The following is an 18,234-nucleotide window of genomic DNA, read 5'->3' as shown; positions in this document are numbered from 1 at the left end:
TATAACTCTTCCTTTCAAATACCAACTTGCTAATGCCAATTTACTCTTTCCTCAAATAAATCAAACTGATGATGATGTGTCTAATCTTTTAATCTTTTGTTTTATATCAATAAAAAATTGTTAGTATGGAGTGAATAAGAAATTGACTCCTAATGTGACCACTTGAATATAATATTAAAGTGGCGAAAATCCTTGAGTCCCACATTAGAAATGATAGAGAATATAAGTTTTGGACTAGATATTGGGTTGAGCTTTAGGCATGTATGTACTAGGCCCACTTATCCAATTAATAATAATATTTTATTTTTGAGTCAGTTAGTCTGTATACCGCAGTTTTCTTTAAAACAGTGTTTCAATTTTAAGTTATATATAATTTCATAGTCCCTCATTCATGGAAAAGAACTTTTAAGAAAACTCTCCTAATGAGAATATTTTTGTGCATTTCATTTTGTGTCAAAGAGAAAAAAAGAAACATTGAGTAGTTTGCAGAGCACGACCTTGTGTGCTTCGTTTTCGTGCTATAGATCATTTTATAGGCAGACGTCCGTGAGTCTCAAAGCACCACTGTGATTGTGTGAGTGGCGAAATCTACTTTAAGGAGATTGCGTCAAACACAAAACTTGATCTGAATTATCTATCCTCCACGTATTTGGTATGTGAGTTTTTAATTATTTGCAGATTTCTTCTTAAATATATTCAGTATTTGTTTATTACTTTTGTCTATCACATCTATTTGTGTTATTGTTTTTTTCTTAGATCTGTGTATTGTTTGTTTTTTTTTTATCACAAAAATAAATGGTTGAAATATACTCGACAATCTTAAAGCAAATTTTCTTTAATTTATTTTTGTGTTTTACAGTGAAAGGGTTTTTTTGTGTTTGTTGAAAAAACGCTAAATCGGCCATTGTTTGTATTTCTGCGCAAAATCGGGTTTGTGTTTATCTTATCGCGGATATCTATCTTCTTTGTTTTTCTATAAAGTTATTGGTCTTTGTCTTCCATTACGTTTTGGTGTCGGTTTGACCGTTGTTATTGTTTGTAGATTTTTGTTTCTGTGGGTTGACGGTAGATATTTGTATAGCTTCATTGGTTTAGTGTTTTTGATATTATTATAAGCATTGGATAAAGTTGATTTCATGATTGACAGTGTTAGTGGTTTGGTTTATATTATATAATATTAAGCCTTTTGTCTTATTTGCTTGGTTGGGCCATTTTGTAGTTTAGTGTGTACTGTGCTCTTCTTTTTCTGTAATTCGGTGTTGAAAAAAAAATAATATTGGCTTGACTTTAGTTTTTGCACAGTAACATTTGGAAGTTAATCTTTATATTTATTTCTTAAATTTGGCTGGTTTTGAAGATTCAATTTGTTTGAATTTTGTTAAACACATATGTCAAACAAAATTGTTGTGAAACCTGTTGTGGCTCAAACCAACATGAACTTTGTTGCGGTGAATTCTGAATTGAACTTGGTAGGAAGAAATACCAAAGAATGGTGGATGAACACTGGGGCTACTCGCCATGTATACTCAGAAAAGAAAATGTTTTCTATATATAATCCTGTGGGTAATGAAGAAAAATTTTTCATGGGGAATTCTTCAACCTCTAAGATTGAAGGAAATGGAAAGACTATGCTAAAGATGACTACGGACAAATTTCTTACTTTGAAAAATGTACTGCATGTGCCAGAAATTCAAACGAACATTGTATCTGACTCATTGTTAAGCAAGAATGGTTTCAAGTTGGTCTTTGAATCTGATAAATTTTCACTCTTTAAGAGTGGAATGTATGTGGGCAAATGATATTTGAGTAATGGTTTATTTAAGATAAATGTTATGACTGCTATTAATAATAATAAGAGTACATATTCTGTTTACATGCTTGAGTTATTTAATGTTTGGCATGGTAGATTGGGTCATGTTAATTATTATATTGTAGATAGATTGATAAATTTAAATTTATTGCCTAAATTTGAAATTGATTTTAATCGTAAGTGTGAAATTTTTGTGGAAGCTATAAGATGGCTAGAGCATATTTTAAATTAGTTGAAAGAATCACTAAACCTCTAGATTTAATACATAATTATGTATGTGACATGAAATTTGTACAAACTAGAGGTGGTAAGAAATATTTCATCACTTTCATAGATGATTGCACTAGATACTGTTATGTGTACTTGCTAAGGAGTAAGGATGAGGCAATTAAGGCATTCATGCAATATAAGAATGAGGTTGAGAATCAACTCAACAAAAAGATTAAGGTTCCAAGAAGTGATAGACGTGGGGAATGTGAATCACCTTTTGGTGAGTTCTGTTTACAGCTTTGTATTCTTTATCAAACCACTACACCTTATTCATCTCAATAAAATGGAGTTGCTAAAAGGAAAAATAGAACCTTGAAGGATATGATGAATGCGATGTTGATAAGTTCCGGTTTACCGCAGAACTTGTGGGAGGCAGCTATTCTTTCCACCAATTATATTCTTAATAAATTGCCTAGAAAGAAAACCAAGGAGACACCATATGAATTATGGAAAGGTAAAATGCCTTCCTATCAATTCTTAAAGGTGTGAGGTGTTTGACAAAGGTGGTTGTCCCTATTCCTAAAAGGATAAAGTTACGATCAAAATCAGTGGATTGTGTTTTCATTGGTTATGCTCATAATAGCAGTGCATATCGGTTTCTAATTCATAAATCTGACATTCCTGACGTGAATGCGAATACTATTATTGAATCAAGGAATGCAGTATTTTTTGAAGAAATATTTCCTTATAAATCCACACAAGTATCAAGTTCTCTTAAGAGAAACTTTAAGTCTACTTCTAATACCTCTCATGATCAAGAGTTAATGGAAGAGAGAAATGAGGTTGATCCAAGACGTAATAAGAGGGCTAAAATGTCAAAATCGTTTGGTTCGAATTTTCTAACTTATATGTTAGAAGATGAACCTCAAAGCTTCAAGGAAGCTATCTCTACACCTGAGGCGCCTTTCTGGAAAGAAGTTGTCAATAGTGAGATTGAATCCATCTTTCAAAATCATACATGAGAACTAGTGAATCTTCCACCAGGTTATAAACCTCTAGGATATAAATGGATATTCAAGGGGAAATTAAAGGTTGATGAATCTATTGACAAGTAAAAGGCAAGACTTGTTGTAAAAGGTTACAAATAAAAGGAAGGTGTGGATTATTTTGACGCATATTCTCCTGATACAAGAATAACGTCCATTCGAATGTTGGTGGCTATTGTAGTGTTGCATAACCTAGAGATACATAAAATGGATGTAAAAACAGCATTCTTAAATGGTGAATTAAATGATGAGATTTATATGGAACAACCAAAGAGGTTTATTGTTCCTGGTCAAGAAAAGAAAGTTTGCAAGCTTATTAAATCTCTTTATGGATTAAAGCAAGCTCCAAAGCAATGACATGAGAAATTTGACAATGTAATGATGTCTAATGGGTTTAGAATCAATGAGTGTGACAAATGTGTGTATATTAAAGATACCGCAAATGGCTATGTCATTGTGTGTCTCTATGTTGATGATATGCTCATTATAGGTAACAATAATGATATCATTAAAGCTACCAAGAGAATGTTGACTAGTGAGTTTGACATGAAAGATTTAGGTGTTGCAGATGTGATACTAGGAATGAAGATTTCTAGAAAATCTAATGGACTTGTCTTATCTCAATCACATTATGTCAAGAAAGTTATTAAGAAATTTAAGAAATATGATGACAGTCCAATGAGAACACCTATAAATGTAAATTTACATCTAACTAAGAACAAAGGGCAAGGAATATCTCAATGGAGTATTCGAGAGTAATAGGTAGTCTTATGTGTATAATGAACTGCACTAGACCGGACATAGCATATTCTGTCAGCAAGTTGAGTAGATACACTAGAAATCTAGGAGAAGACCACTGGAGGCATTAGTTAGGGTTTTGAGGTATTTGAGATACACCCTAAACTATGGGTTGCACTACACTCGGTATCCAGCTGTACTAGAAGGGTATAGTGATGCTAATTGGATATCCGACACAAAAGACACCAAATCCATGAGTGGATATGTCTTTACACTTGGTGGTGCAGCGGTATCTTGGAAGCCTTCTAAACAAACATGCATTGCTAAGTCCACAATGGAATCAGAATTTATCGCATTGGACAAAGTAGGAGAAGAAGCAGAGTGGCTTCGTCACTTCCTAGAGGATATGCCAATGTGGATAAAACTTGTGCCTCCTATTTGTATACATTGTGATAGCAAATCAGCTATTGGTAGGGCACAGATTCGTATGTACAACGCTAAATCTCGACATATACGTCGAAGACATAATACCGTGAGGCAGTTGCTCTCTAATGAAACTATTTCCATTGACCTCATAGAGGCGAAAGAGAATATAGTAGATCCGTAAACCAAAGGTTTGAATAGAGAGCAAGTAAACTGCTCATCGAGGGAAATGGGGTTAAAGCTTATGATATAAAAGTCTCCGGGATGGCAACCCAACCTAGCTGACTAGAGATCCCAAGATCTAGGTTCAAAGGGACAACCGAATCGTGGAAACTAGTTTTATCACTATGGAGATAACATCTCCCACCTGTTCTTATAATGAAATAGTGATGCATGTAAGCGATGTTTAGGGTAAGCTTTGCTTTTAATGATTCTTATATCTTGGAAAACCAAGTGGGGTATAGGAGGATACTCTTAAAAAGAGTCACCTATATGAGTGTGAAGTGGGTCACTCCCATGAGAGTTTTAAGAATGAATTCTCTAAAGCACTTCATGAATTTACCAGGATATGTTCAGAGCCGAAATGAACACAACTATAAGAACGGAATATGTTTGAAATGGAGCTGTGTGAATTCTATTGTCTTGGTATACACAAACGGCTGATAGTTAAAAAATATCATGTTCACTGATTAGCTAGTATATTTAATAGTCTTTCACAAAGGAAGGTTCAAAGCCAAAAGCCACCTCTCTCGATATAGTAACTTTTCTTCTACTCTCTCTGTATCTGCATTATCATTTGCATTGTGCTTTATCAATTTCCGTTCATGTGGGGGATTGTTAGTATGGAATGAATAAAAAATTGACTCCTAACATGACCACTTGAATATGATGTTAAAGTGGTGAAAATCCTTGAGTCCCACATTGGAAATGATAGAGAATATGAGTTTTGAGCTGGATATTAGGTTGGGCTTTAGGCATGTGTGTACTAGGCCCACTTATTCAATTAATAATAATATTTTATTATTTTATTTTTGAGTCAATGAGTCTATATACAGCAGTTATCTCTGAAATAGTATTTCAATTTTAAGTTACGTATAATTTCATAGTCCCTCATTCATGGAAAATAACTTTTCAGAAAACTCTCCTAGTGAGAATATTTTTGTGCATTTCATTTTGTGTCAAAGAGAGAAAGAGACATTGAGTAGTTCGCAAAGCACGACCTTGTGTGCTTCATTTTCGTGTTGTAGATTATTTATCTAAGGAGGCAGACATCCATAAGTCGCAAAGCACCACAGTGATTGTATAAGGGGTGAAATCTACTTTAAGGAAATTGTGTCAAATACAAGACTTGATCTGAATCATCCTTCCTTCACGTATTTGGTCTGCAAATTTCTTCTTAAATATATTCAATATTTGTTTATTACTTTTGCCTATCACATCTATTTGTGTTATTGTTTTTTTCTTAGATCTGTGTATTGTTCATTTTACTTTATCACAAAAGTAAATTGTTGAAATATATCCAACAATACTTACACACAGGAATGATGAATTTTAGTAGTGCTATTGATGTTAGTTTAGGTTATTATATATATAGGACATTAGTTTGACCAGAATATTTGGAGGTACTAAAATGATTTTTTTCTTACTTTAATGATATTGGTTGCTCCATAATTTTGAAAACCACTATTGAACACTACATATACAATATCAATTTACTATCATTGTCCGTGAAATTCTACTAAATACAACACAAAATAAAAGAATAAATTGGTTCAATAGTATCTCCTAAATTGATTAGGGATAAGTGCATAGGACCATTTAGCTCAATTATAATTTATAACATTCAAGATCTTTCACATACAAAATATCTAAATAGAAACAATATAAAAAAAATACTCATTAGTTCAAAAAATATATATATATATATATATATATAAATAATTTAATTTTTATGAAAAGCTAAAAAAGGCAAAATCTAATTTTGGTTCTAATCAAATTTTATTTAAGATTTGGTTTTATATATATTAATTAAGTTTATTTATATTGGACTCCTTGTTTTCTACATTGAATTAACTCACTTGATATTAAAATTAAAAAAAAAAAAAAAATTAGATGGGACACGTAGTGCAAATTAAAACTCTAATTGAAATCCAATTTTTACACTAAATTAATTCACTTGGCACAAAAATTATAAAATTTAGATTAGATGAGACACATGGTGCAAAACTATACTCTAATTGAATTACAATTTGAAATCTTATTGAATTTTCTCTTGATTTTACCTATTAATATATATTTATATATTTATATTAATGTCCATGTTTAAAACATGAAATAGTTGGTGCATACGAATAATGTATAATAAATAAAGTATGTATGAAAATCAATATCCTTGAAAGAGTGGCAAGCCCACATGTATAAGTATAGTCTTCCTCTCTGTTAAATTTTACACACTCAAACCTTCCATTCCAAGCTACAATTCCCATTTTATTTCTTAACCCCCGTGAAAATACATGGGTTTGGACCATGATTTGAAGCCAAGAAGAGACGATTACCTTTGCTATGGGTTATGGATTTTTTTCCCAATAAACTAAGCCTTTTGATGTTTCGGCATGGACTTTCATGAATCATGGCAATCCGAAACTTGCTGTAAATAAGGGTATTAATTGAAAGACCCAATCCGCATGGGTGAAGTGTAATGGGTCATAAAGCCCAAAAAAACTTGTGGGTCCTTAGCCCATTTAGGTATGGGTCTTTTAGCCCAACTAGATTCGTGGTCCATTAAGTCTGAAGACAATTATAAAATTTTGAAGTTCTTTTTTTTTGTTTTTTGAGAAATTATTTTTGAATTTTTTGAGAAATTTTTATTTTTTTGAAGTTCTGTAGTTTTTTTTCTCAATAAATTTTTTTTTTAGAATTTCGAAGTTCAATTTTGGAAATTGGAAACCATAAGGCCCGGCTTAATTACAGACCATAAAATCCAGTGATAAGTGTGCGTCATCAAGCCCAGCTTGAATTGCGGGTTATTTAACTCGGCTTTAGATATGCGGGTCATTTTTACCTGACTTTTAGTTTTATTGGATTATTTCACTTAAAGGCCCAACACTCTTGGACTAGTGCTTTGGTCTTCCGGCCTTTTATGTATTCAACCCACCCATTTTAAGTGCTGCCATGTTTTAAAAAAAAAAAAAAAAATACTGAACACATTAATTTTATTCAACAAGAAATATTAATAGTGCCCATTTTAATTTATTCTCATTATTCATAGGAAACTTGGCACAAGATCCCTTTTTTTAACTTTATTGAGCCTATAGGCCTCTACAACACTATAAAGTTGAACTTCTAGCAACACCATAAAGTTGATAATAAAAAGACAAAAAACACTCAACTTCGTCTTTAGCTAACAAAAGGAATTAGGAGTAATAATGTAATTTTATCAGTTTATTGAGCTTCTACCGTTTTAAGTTTTTTAGTGTCATTTTGTCAAACACAAACAATTCATTTGTCTTTTTTTATATAGAGTATAGATATTTTCTTGGTACTTGTAGGTGTATTAAAAAAAAAAGAAAAAAAAAGAAGGAAATCAGTGTTATATTTACACTTCTTATGTGTATATTTGTTTTACGCATTTCTCATTTTTAATCATCAAATCCCAACATTTGTTATACCTTAATTTAAAGCTCAAAATTATGAACGAATTATAGGGGGTAGGGGGGGGAAGGAGTTCGAGAGAGGTGTAAATATTTCAAGGAAAGCAAAATTATTTCAATGAAAGTAAAATTGTTACATAACTTTCTCTAATTTTGCTCAACAAAAAAAAAAAGATGACAAAAGGAGAAAGTACACTAGAGAAAAAATAAAGATGTAAATTTCAGGGTATCCATCCAACAAAGCCAGTAATTCTTCTTCTAGTCGACAGAGCGACAAATAGGGCATGTAGTATGCTTGTTATCGAACCACGTCTCTAAGCAACCCTTGTGGAAAAAATGCTTGCAAGACAATTCACTCACTTCCTCTTCAGCTTCAAATCTACATAGACACACGCAACATTCCATTGTGCACCCATTACTACTACTACTACTACTAGTACAAGTTCCACCTCTAATTTTACTTGTGCTGCCAAGCTTAATGGACCTGTTTTGGCACAAAGACTTGAACTGGGTTATTGAAATGCGCCTCTCCCTAGCATTTTGAACACACCCATCTGGGTCTTCCTCTAAATTTGATGGATTTTGATCACTAGCAGTAGCACCCATCACTTGGAGCAAAGACCTCACCATGTTCTTCAAGAAAGCCACTGATAGAATTGTGTTCATTACTAGCACAGGAAGTACTCCCTCAGCTGGACTTGGAAAGTTTGAGAGCCCCATATCTTTCTCTGTGTTCCCAAAATCCCACAAAAATAGCACAAAAATTTTGCTATAAACAAGTGGTGGAAGAGTTTGTAGCAAAATTTGCTTCCAATTCCAAATACACTGCCCAACACACTTCAGACTTCGCTAACATTTATCAACTTGGGCTTAGCTTTATATACACATAGAAGGAGCTGATTCTAACCACGAATGTGTGAACCAGGGTTAATGGAGCCAACCATGATGGGTCAATGCTACATGTGGCAGTAGAGCAACACGTGTAAGTTCTGTATAAGATAATGATTGATGATTGATGATTACATTTACAATGAGAGAAAATGCGTTGGAAAAATCGGTTGTGTTGGCGTTTTCAATTGGAACGAAGGGGTTAAATAAGAGAGAGCCGCGTGTCCGCGGAGCTTTGTGCTAGCCAATTAGGTGGCGCCTTTTGGAGCGCTTGATCACCTTTCAGTTGGGGTTGGGATGGATGGAACTTTCTTGATTCCTTAGTGACACATACAAAAGTCACGAATTTTTTTATAAAACGTAAATGCTTTTATCTAACACCGCGTATATGTGTGTTCTTCTCGCTTCACATAATATTCGGCAAGATTTGGCTGTTTGAATAGTGACACTCTAACAAATATATTGTACTTATACAGCTATATTGATAGTTATATTAAGATCCTAATAATATATGTGGTATTGCTTTTATTGTTATGTAACGTGGATTTGATGAGTTCATAGTCGACACTCATTTTTTATTATTTATATATAAAAAAAAAAATCTTTATAATTTATCTATACCCAGTTATAGGATTTATGAGTGAAATGACCTGATTGGGCGTGTGGATCAATGCCGGTAGACCGAAAGAATGGTCTACTACCCACCTTTGAAATCAAAGCTTTAGTGGGGCCCCAAGTTGAAGTGAATTTGAAATGGTCTACTCTATGATCATCAAAGTCATCAAGATGACACAAGCCAATTTTATAATTTTTTTTTATGATTTTTTTTTTCCTTTATATATTCCATAATTTAAGGAATCTTTGAAGAAGAAAAACTTGGAAGCTTGAGTCGGACAATCATAAAATCACATCAAAGAAACGTATTGAGATTCCTAAAATTATGGTATATTAAAAAAAAATCATCAGATTAAATTGGCTTGTGTCATCTTGACTAAAGCTTCCGAGTTGTTTACTTAAGATTGACTTATGCATATTTTTATATATAATTAAATATGTAATGCATAGTTTAATTAGTGGTTTGCTTTTTTTTTCCCCCTAATTGGAGAGTTGATAGATAGATGATTTGGAATTTGAAAGTCTCTACTCTGAAATATCAAAAAAAAAATATATATATATATATATATATATATATATATATATATATATTTTATACAAGATAGAGTTCTACTCTATCTAAATATCAAAATATCAAAATATATTAATTGAACTACAAAATTATTAACATTTAAACTAGGCTTTGAGTACCTTATGTTTGCTAGAACTATATTGTCAAAATTTGAAGAAAAGTGTCTCAACTCTCAAGTCATTGAAACTGATTGGATAAACCCATTTAAAATAGAGTTAAATACATTTGAGTTTTTTTTTTTTTATTTTAAATGTAACAAATACATGAGTTTTATTAAAGAAAAATTAATTTTATAGGAAGAGCATCATGAATTTTATCTAAATTCTATTTTACAAATGTAACAATTATAATATTAATATCATGAGTTCTAACCGCCATCATTGTCACCACTGCCTTAGTTTTCACTTCAACCAAAATTTGGAAAAACATTTTACAGGTTTGAATCAAATAATGGAAAACAAATAATTTTCCCATAGAAATGTCATTTTATTTCTGGTATTCTTCTAAAAAAAAAAAAAATTGGTATGAGGATGAGATGGCTAGCTCCAAGTTGTCGAACCCTGACAAATTAGGGAATCAAGATATCAACATATGTTGCTTTTCATTTAAAACATATGGGTATCATTTTTTTCCCCCCACAGATACATTATACCAAGAATCTACTTGCATACTCTTGGGTTCAGTTTAGTATTGGAGCATTTAAGAGTGGACCACGCAACTGGTCCTATTGAGTCACAAAACCATGTGAAAACATGAATTTCCAATAGCCCTATCCCCAATCACACGGCATGCCCCAACCTCAATTCTTAGGTAGCACATTTTGCCTAGAATGGCCGTTGAAGTATGAGTTTTTCCAATAAAGAAAAAACTTATATATGTGGGACTATTAGTTAGAGACATTGTAGCATTATTAAGTAACATTAAGTATGGCATATGGCAAAAAACACTGTGGATGACTTCTCGTGCTATGCCAATTGGAAGTTCGACCTAACAAGACCAGCCCCCTCTAAATGGATTCTGCCCCCTCTTGGATCCCACAAAGTGAATGTTGACGGTGTATCTTCAGATCAGGAAAATCACTCTAGTGTGGGAGTTGCAATTAGGGACTGCAAGGGCCAAGTTGTGGCTGCCCTTAGCTTACCGCTTCAAGCTTATTATTCTGTTGAGCTTACAGAAATTTTTGCAATTGAACAAGGTGTCCTCCTCGCTCAAGAACTTCAGCTGCCTCAGGTTATAGTTGAGTCTGACTCTCTGGCAACCATTCAAGCACTCAATGAAAAGGCTACTGAAAGCACCTTTGGGCACCTTATTCAGGGAATTCTTCGAGTATGTGATTCGTTTGAGTCTTATCATTTTAAGCACTTAAGTAGAAGCTATAACGCAGTAGCTCATGAACTTGCTCAATATGCTAGAAGAACTGGAAACTACCAAATTTGGAAAGGAGCTGCTCCCTCCTTTGTCTTGTCGTTTCTACTTACTGATATAATGTACTGAACTTGTTTCTCTTCCCTGCTTAGCAGGTCTCATTGTATTGACTGTTATTGTTTTAATGAAATGTTATTCCCTTTCAAAAAAAAAAAAAAAAGTAACATTTAGTGCAATTCATGATTCATACAAGCAAAGATACAATAAGAGATCGAGAGATGAGAATGTGTGATGCTTTGCTAATTGATTTGAGGAAGCCTTAAATGTGTTTTCTTATTTGGTCATGCCTCCATATAATTCTTTATTGGTGAACACAGAATATCTCTCTAGGCAAGGCATTTGATTTTGGGGTATCAACATTTTCACCTAACACAATTGGTCCTCAATTTTATTGCTTCCAATCTGATTGCCTATTTGCCAACCTGCCCATATAACCCAAACGGTGACCAATACGGTATTTAAAACTTTGCTCCAAAAAGCCTCCAGTTGACACTAAAATTCTATGACTTTCACCTTGTGTTTAACTAGGATTTGAAAATTGCAGTTCTCAACAAATAATGATACAGGTAATAATAATGAATTTTACTAATTTATGTAAAATCTAAGCGGTGTTGTTCTTGTAGAACAATCAGCTTCTGTCATTGCTGTTCCCTAATGAACTGTGGAATTGGAAGAACCAATTTCCATTGCCTTAAAATACTGATTCTCCGCCTTCGACAACCGATCTTGGAACATGGTCCACTCCTTTCTACACCTCTCCCTAACCTGGCACAAGTGAAATATAAACATTGTCAACACAATTCATAAACAAATAGCTGATTTATTAGAGAGAGAGAGGAGAGCGATGCAAAATACTAATTATAATGTGAAAAAAGCCCTACATACCCCTTGCCATGGTTTCTTCCCATCTTGTGCTTCTCCCTACCAAAAGAATAAAATAAATAAATATTAATTTCTCATTCCATAACGTATTATTTCTATAGAGTAATAAAATTTTGAGAATGTAAGGTTGCCAACGATTTTTGTTTTACCTGGCTCCCAAGTGAGGGAACGGTTTGATGAACAATCCACTGGGAATCTACAACTCCTATCTTCTCGTGTGCAGGCTGTTTTCATGAAAGCAAATAGCTTATTTTAATAAATAATTGCATTGCAATCACTCCAAGAATTAATAAATAAAGAAGAAAGCAGAAAAATCAAAAGGTAGGTCACTCACCTCTACACATTTTCTAAGGGCAAAGTCAAGACCCCACCCATGGACCAAGTCATTCTGCAATTCAAAGAAGTAACGCAAACTTAATATAGTGCAGAAGGCTAGAAAACAATTGAAAACCACTAATTTCTAAATTGGGAGATAGTAGAATGCTCCATACCTGAATCAAATGCCACACACAGCGCCATGCATCTCGGGAGAAAACTGGAGCCATAATTTCCACAAACCTGCATTAATGAAGGAAAAACAATGGAAGATCTGTTAAATTCTAGCATCAGACAGAGAAGAACTAAGAACCATAGCGTATAGCAAAAAATTTTACATACGCTGCACAGGGAGGCAGATGTGGGTCAGAGCACCAGCCTGGTTTCTCGTCTGTCTCTCTGGTAGAAATTAATTTGGAAAAAGAATATAAATGTTATGTTGTGTCTGATAATTAATCTGAAATAACGGACTTTCAACAAATGGGTCCCATTGTTCTTACTTGTGAACTTCTCGATCACCTCTTCTCTTTGTCATTTGCCATGTTAATCCTTTATTAGGTTCCAAACCAGGCTGTGAAATCTCCAAGCCATGCTTCCTTACTAATTTTATGTATCTGAAATTAAATTTTATAAGGGGCATAAAAAATTGTCTGAGTACACTGAAAGAAAGTAATCATATAAGAGTTTTCATAACCAACTTACTCTTCTGCATTAAAATGCTCAACTCCCAGGTCTTCATCCCAGATAAATATGTAGTCATACTGGGCCACTATAGCAGGATGTAGAAATCGTTTGGCATACCACCTTGTACAAAATTTCAGATGGTAAAATTTAGAGGCATAAATTAAAGAAACCGCCTAAGCCTACTGAGCAAAAGCAGAATGAGAACTTGTCATATAAATAATACATAAAAACCTAACAGCAGTTACTTACCATTTAGTCTGCTTACGAACGCTCACATGAATAGCCTGCTTTGACCACTCAAACTCATCCCATTCAGTTGTTCGGCCGTCATAATGAAATAGAAGGATTGTAAAGTTTCCCGAAAACTGCCAGAATAACATATTCAGTCACACACACATAATAACACAGAAAAAGAAACGAGAGAGAGAGAGAGACCTTTTTCACTGATGCATCGATATTCATTCTCTGATCATAACCAACGGTGAAGGTTACAAGGTACCGTGGTTTGCTTTTTAAGTCCTGTAAATGCCAACTTGATCACTCAATGTTTTTAAAATGTTCTAATATACCAACATCAGATGTCTTTTCAGTTACAGGGGGGGGGGGGGGGAATTAACAGAGGCATTAAAGCATCAGTGTCACAACATCGGTGGCAAATTTTAGGATTCCTCAGCACCGGAGAGAGAGAGAGAGAGTATTTTTTATTATTGTCTATTAGAGTTTTCACTGGAACAATAAGTATTAGAATTATACTGGACATGAATGAATGCATTTTATCATCATGTATCAAATTATAACATATAATCATTCTCTTCGTTTTTTTATTATATAAGTAATATCATTCTCTTCACTTTTGAAGTCCTACATATTTCTTTGCATGTACTCAACTCAATTCTGTAAATGATCAAAATTCATGTAATGCGACTAAATCTTATGCTGGCCCTTGACCTAAATAGTCCTCCTTTCTTCAGATTTGAGACCAGCTTTGTGAAATCTAAAAACATTATGACACCAAACACTGACATGGGGAGAGTTATATATGATAAAGCATTGATGAGGAAAATTATAGCTTCTATATTATGGTCATACATAACACCAATAAAACTTCTCACATGTAAAATAACTTCTCCACTTCATCCCAAGTCACAAATCCCAGAAAAACATTTGTTCACAAAAACACCATATTTTAATCAGTCTTCAATAATTTAATTTAGTTATTCCAAACTAAATGACATTCTAGAGGTCAAGCCTTGTTGCAATAGCAAGTGCCTTCCATCAAAAAGCGACAAGTCACATATTCAAGTCTAGGAATCAGCCTCTCCAATATATTTGGGGGGGAGGGGGGGAGGGGGGGTAAGGCTGGCTACCATGACCTCTCCTAGACCCTACAAAAGTGAGAGCTTTGTGCACTAGGTATGACCTCTAAACTAAATGACATTCTGAAATTCTTAATTGCATCATATTCACATATGAATAAAAAAAGTTGTAGGCATTGTACATATTTTGTAACCACAAGGAATATTTAAGTTGCAGAAAAATACACACCTCATTAGGGTTACCCCACAATCTTCGCAGGTAGAAATCTGACTCAGCTGCAACAATTTGAGGAGCTAGTCTTTCTGCACCTTTAGGATTAGATGGAACCCAAATCTACAGCAGAATAATAAGTGAAGCAGGAAAAGTAAGTACAAAAGTATAGAAATGACCTATTTCTATTTCTTAAGAATCCGCAGAGCGCATTATTTCTAATTTCACCATGATCATACTTAACATGCATGTATTGAATAATGTAAAGCACACCGAATGATAAAAGTCATGGATGCATGACCCTTTTTATATGGTATCTTTTCACTTAAAAGCGATTCCCTATTTTTCTCTTCTAGACTATTTCACCTTTATATCCACTATCTTCACCTGGCCAGCCCTCAAAATCAAAAAGTTTTTTTAACTGCACTACTTGTTGATCAATAGTTGAAAGATGTCAACAGAGAAGAAAAAATTGGGTGTTTGCATCATATAAATTACGATATGACATTATTCCAAGCAGTAAAGTTAAAAAGGTGTCACTTTAACATTCACAACAAATGGGTTCTTTGAGTTCTTTCCAGAAAACTCAGATCTCTCCAACTAAAAAGTATTCCCAAGAAAGTAGGAAAGTGCAAGAATCTCAAATGCACTTATCGATCTGGTTCCAATTGGATTACCTGTTAATTTCAGCAAAGTTCAAAACCAAGTAAAACCTGTAACCTATGAGAGGATGTTTACCTTTGATGTAGCAGTTAAATTTTGAGCTTCAGTTGAGCGGCTACTAATACTATTCACAGGTAGCCAAGTCTTTTCATCGCCTGATTCCCTCACATGCAAGAGATCCATGGAAGGAAGAATGCTGGACGGGAGATTCAACTGCAAAATTTACACAGTGAAAAATGTCCCATCATCTTGATAATAAAAAAATAAAAATATGAAGCACATGAATATATACCAGACAAAGAATTCTAAGCCTGTGTACCTTAGTTAATGACAATGTAGGAAATGATACTCCTATGAAGAAACCCAAAACTACTCCAACAAAAGTAGTTATGATAAGCCTCATCGTCTCGTTTGGCTTTCTGCTAACTGGACTGCAGTGAAGAAGATTCATATATTATATAAAGAAACTTCTTATCATAACTTAAAACGCCTTTTAAATTTCTCAAAATATCTTTCTAGTGATATATGCCAGCAGTAATACTGAACCTGCGTGAAAGTATTCCCATTTTATTTACAATCTTCTGACTGTATATTCACCAAAAAAACCGCTGCAACAAAGAAAGAAGGGCAGCTGATCTGCATTATCTAACAAGTTTTGAGTTGCCAGTCCTCCACGAAAGTAACAGAGACCCTCATGAAAGGAACCAATACCTGCCATAAATTTTTTATAAAAAGGAAGATAAGTTTAAGTATTGCACTATATGAATACGAACACTCTGTGGAAGATAAAACAAAATAATAGCAGCAGTAAAATTTCATACAAGTGTGAATTAATTACGTAGCATTTAATGGAGAAAAAAGTATATAAGAATACATACTTTTAGGTTGAAAATATCTTATGAACTTTTGGGTGGTACTCACAAGTGACAACCTAAAGTTGTTATCTAATGTAATTGTATCACAAAGTTTTGAAGCTCATTTAAGGTAATCTTCTCACAACCCAGAGTTGCTAGTATCACAAACTTCAGAAGCTTATATAAGAAGCTGTCCCTCTCTCTCTCTCTCTGGGGTCTTGGTGTTGTGTAATCCCAAAACCTGAATAAGAAACATTAAATAGCAGTATAGCACTGCCGCACAGGTGCAAAACACTTCACTTTGGACGCAAAAAAAGCAAATTATACACTCAAGCCCAGCAAGTAGCCGTTTCCAAACCCAGCAAGTCGCCCTTGTTCAAACATAATATGAGTGAAATCATGAGCAAGTAACCATGTGTTTCTCCCTTATGACCCTCTACAAGCTACTCTACCAATCAAGCAACCATGTGCTCCCCTAGATAAAAAGCCTATAACCCGGGAGCAAGCACAAATTAAGTCATGCCATTACTCCACAAATTATGTAACCTTGTGCCCATTTTGACTTAGACCCAAATCTCTTAATTAAATCTCAGAAACCCATTACCCCAGGTAATTGTATCCTCATTAAGACAAAGAAAAAAAAACTGGGGCTTGCTTACATTGAAAGACACAGTACAAAATGACCAACAACAAAATACTCAGCCATTAAGTTAGCTCAAAAATTATAAAAAAAATAATATATCCAATCATTATTTTTGTCTTAGTAATTACCTATACTATTATAGCTTCAATTTTGAAGTACATACTTGAGAAACAAACACATGGCACAAGAACCCAACAGCAACTTTAATTCAAAAACCAAAAATAAAATAAAATTTCAAACCACTTAGAACCCAGCAGGCCAATTAATTTTTTTAAAAATCTAATCTTTACTTTTACTTCAATAATACATAATTTGAAGAACTCAATAAGTGACAGCTTCTTATAGATTGTAAAGAAAACTAACAAAAAAAAAAAACAAAACAAAAGAGTAAACTTGGAACCCAAATCAAAGCAAAACAGTAGTACCAAGAATTTACCTCCACTGAGTAAAGGTTTTTCACTTTCTTTGCTGGGTTTGAAGCAAGGAAAACAATTTCCTTCTAAACTACAGAATCCTAACTGAGCAACCAAACACAAGCTGATTTTTATATAAAAAAAGACCAACCTGGAATGACCCGAATAGCAGGAGCAAGATCCGGGTATGGGAAACCGTTAGGAAAAGCTTGAGAATCACGAGAAAAACCACTTCCGCTGGAAAAACGAAATCTGGGAAAGCCTTTTCGTTTGTGAACAAAAAAAATATATATATTATTAAACGTGAGTAAAGGCTAGAGAATTTTAATGGGCAGAGAGGAAAGGGAATAGAATCTGTGTATAATAAAAAGCTCTGTGAGAGAGAGAGATGGGATTTTGGTTTCTGAAAAATTCTTCTGTTTGGTTTCTTCTCAACTTTCAAGTTTGGTTGGTTGGTGGTGGGATGGTGTGCTTGTAAAGTTGTAATTGTTGTTTTTGAGCTTTGGTTTAGTGTTTGTGCTTTATGAATTTATATTTTAGATTCATACGTACAGAGTCCTGGGATTTGGTATTTAATATTTTACTATGTATTTTTTTTTTTTTTACCAAATAGGAAAATACCAAGAAGGTTTTTTTTTTTTTTTGGGAAACCAAGGAGGTAAAGAAACAAGGACATTATTCTTATCGAAATAAATCTTCTTCTTTTTTTTTTTTTTTTTTTATAGAAAGTTATCTAAATAAATCTTTAAAAAAAATACAGATAAGGTAATTCCAACTCTAGTAGTTATCTTATTATTATGACGGGTTTACAAAATAGTAAATAAATATAAAAAGAAAGAAACATGTTGTTCACTCTCTGTTTATTGAATTGAGATTA

General features: G+C 33.6%; 4 protein-coding genes across 4 annotated transcripts; 2 read left to right on the top strand and 2 right to left on the bottom strand.

Moving 5' to 3' along the window:
* The first annotated feature begins 1,388 nt into the window (after positions 1 to 1,388).
* LOC142629035 (uncharacterized) lies at positions 1,389 to 4,411 on the top strand. Its single transcript, XM_075803034.1, has 5 exons — positions 1,389 to 1,783; positions 2,158 to 2,300; positions 2,564 to 3,007; positions 3,557 to 3,821; positions 3,913 to 4,411. The coding sequence occupies exons 1-5, from the start codon at positions 1,389 to 1,391 to the stop codon at positions 4,409 to 4,411; spliced, it is 1,746 nt and encodes a 581-aa protein (XP_075659149.1).
* A 3,557-nt stretch (positions 4,412 to 7,968) lies between these two features.
* On the bottom strand, positions 7,969 to 8,722 carry LOC142629441 (putative E3 ubiquitin-protein ligase XERICO). Its single transcript, XM_075803430.1, has one exon. The coding sequence runs from the start codon at positions 8,595 to 8,597 to the stop codon at positions 8,136 to 8,138; it is 462 nt and encodes a 153-aa protein (XP_075659545.1). The 5' UTR covers positions 8,598 to 8,722; the 3' UTR covers positions 7,969 to 8,135.
* A 2,162-nt stretch (positions 8,723 to 10,884) lies between these two features.
* LOC142629034 (uncharacterized) lies at positions 10,885 to 11,445 on the top strand. Its single transcript, XM_075803033.1, has one exon. The coding sequence runs from the start codon at positions 10,885 to 10,887 to the stop codon at positions 11,443 to 11,445; it is 561 nt and encodes a 186-aa protein (XP_075659148.1).
* A 388-nt stretch (positions 11,446 to 11,833) lies between these two features.
* LOC142628258 (uncharacterized) lies at positions 11,834 to 17,862 on the bottom strand. The gene is made up of 15 exons (XM_075802325.1): positions 17,509 to 17,862; positions 15,994 to 16,158; positions 15,767 to 15,878; positions 15,523 to 15,660; positions 14,803 to 14,907; positions 13,693 to 13,776; positions 13,507 to 13,622; positions 13,276 to 13,377; positions 13,074 to 13,187; positions 12,916 to 12,972; positions 12,750 to 12,816; positions 12,593 to 12,646; positions 12,408 to 12,482; positions 12,262 to 12,297; positions 11,834 to 12,141 (listed from the first exon to the last, which is right to left on the bottom strand). The coding sequence occupies exons 2-15, from the start codon at positions 16,011 to 16,013 to the stop codon at positions 12,028 to 12,030; spliced, it is 1,194 nt and encodes a 397-aa protein (XP_075658440.1). The 5' UTR covers positions 16,014 to 16,158; positions 17,509 to 17,862; the 3' UTR covers positions 11,834 to 12,027.
* Positions 17,863 to 18,234: the final 372 nt, after the last annotated feature.

The sequence above is a fragment of the Castanea sativa genome, chromosome 3 (genome assembly GCF_040712315.1).
Source record: "Castanea sativa cultivar Marrone di Chiusa Pesio chromosome 3, ASM4071231v1".
NCBI classification, from domain to species: Eukaryota; Viridiplantae; Streptophyta; class Magnoliopsida; order Fagales; family Fagaceae; genus Castanea; species Castanea sativa.
The sequence above is the reverse complement of the archived record's forward strand: the minus strand, read 5'-3'. Positions and strand labels throughout refer to the sequence as shown.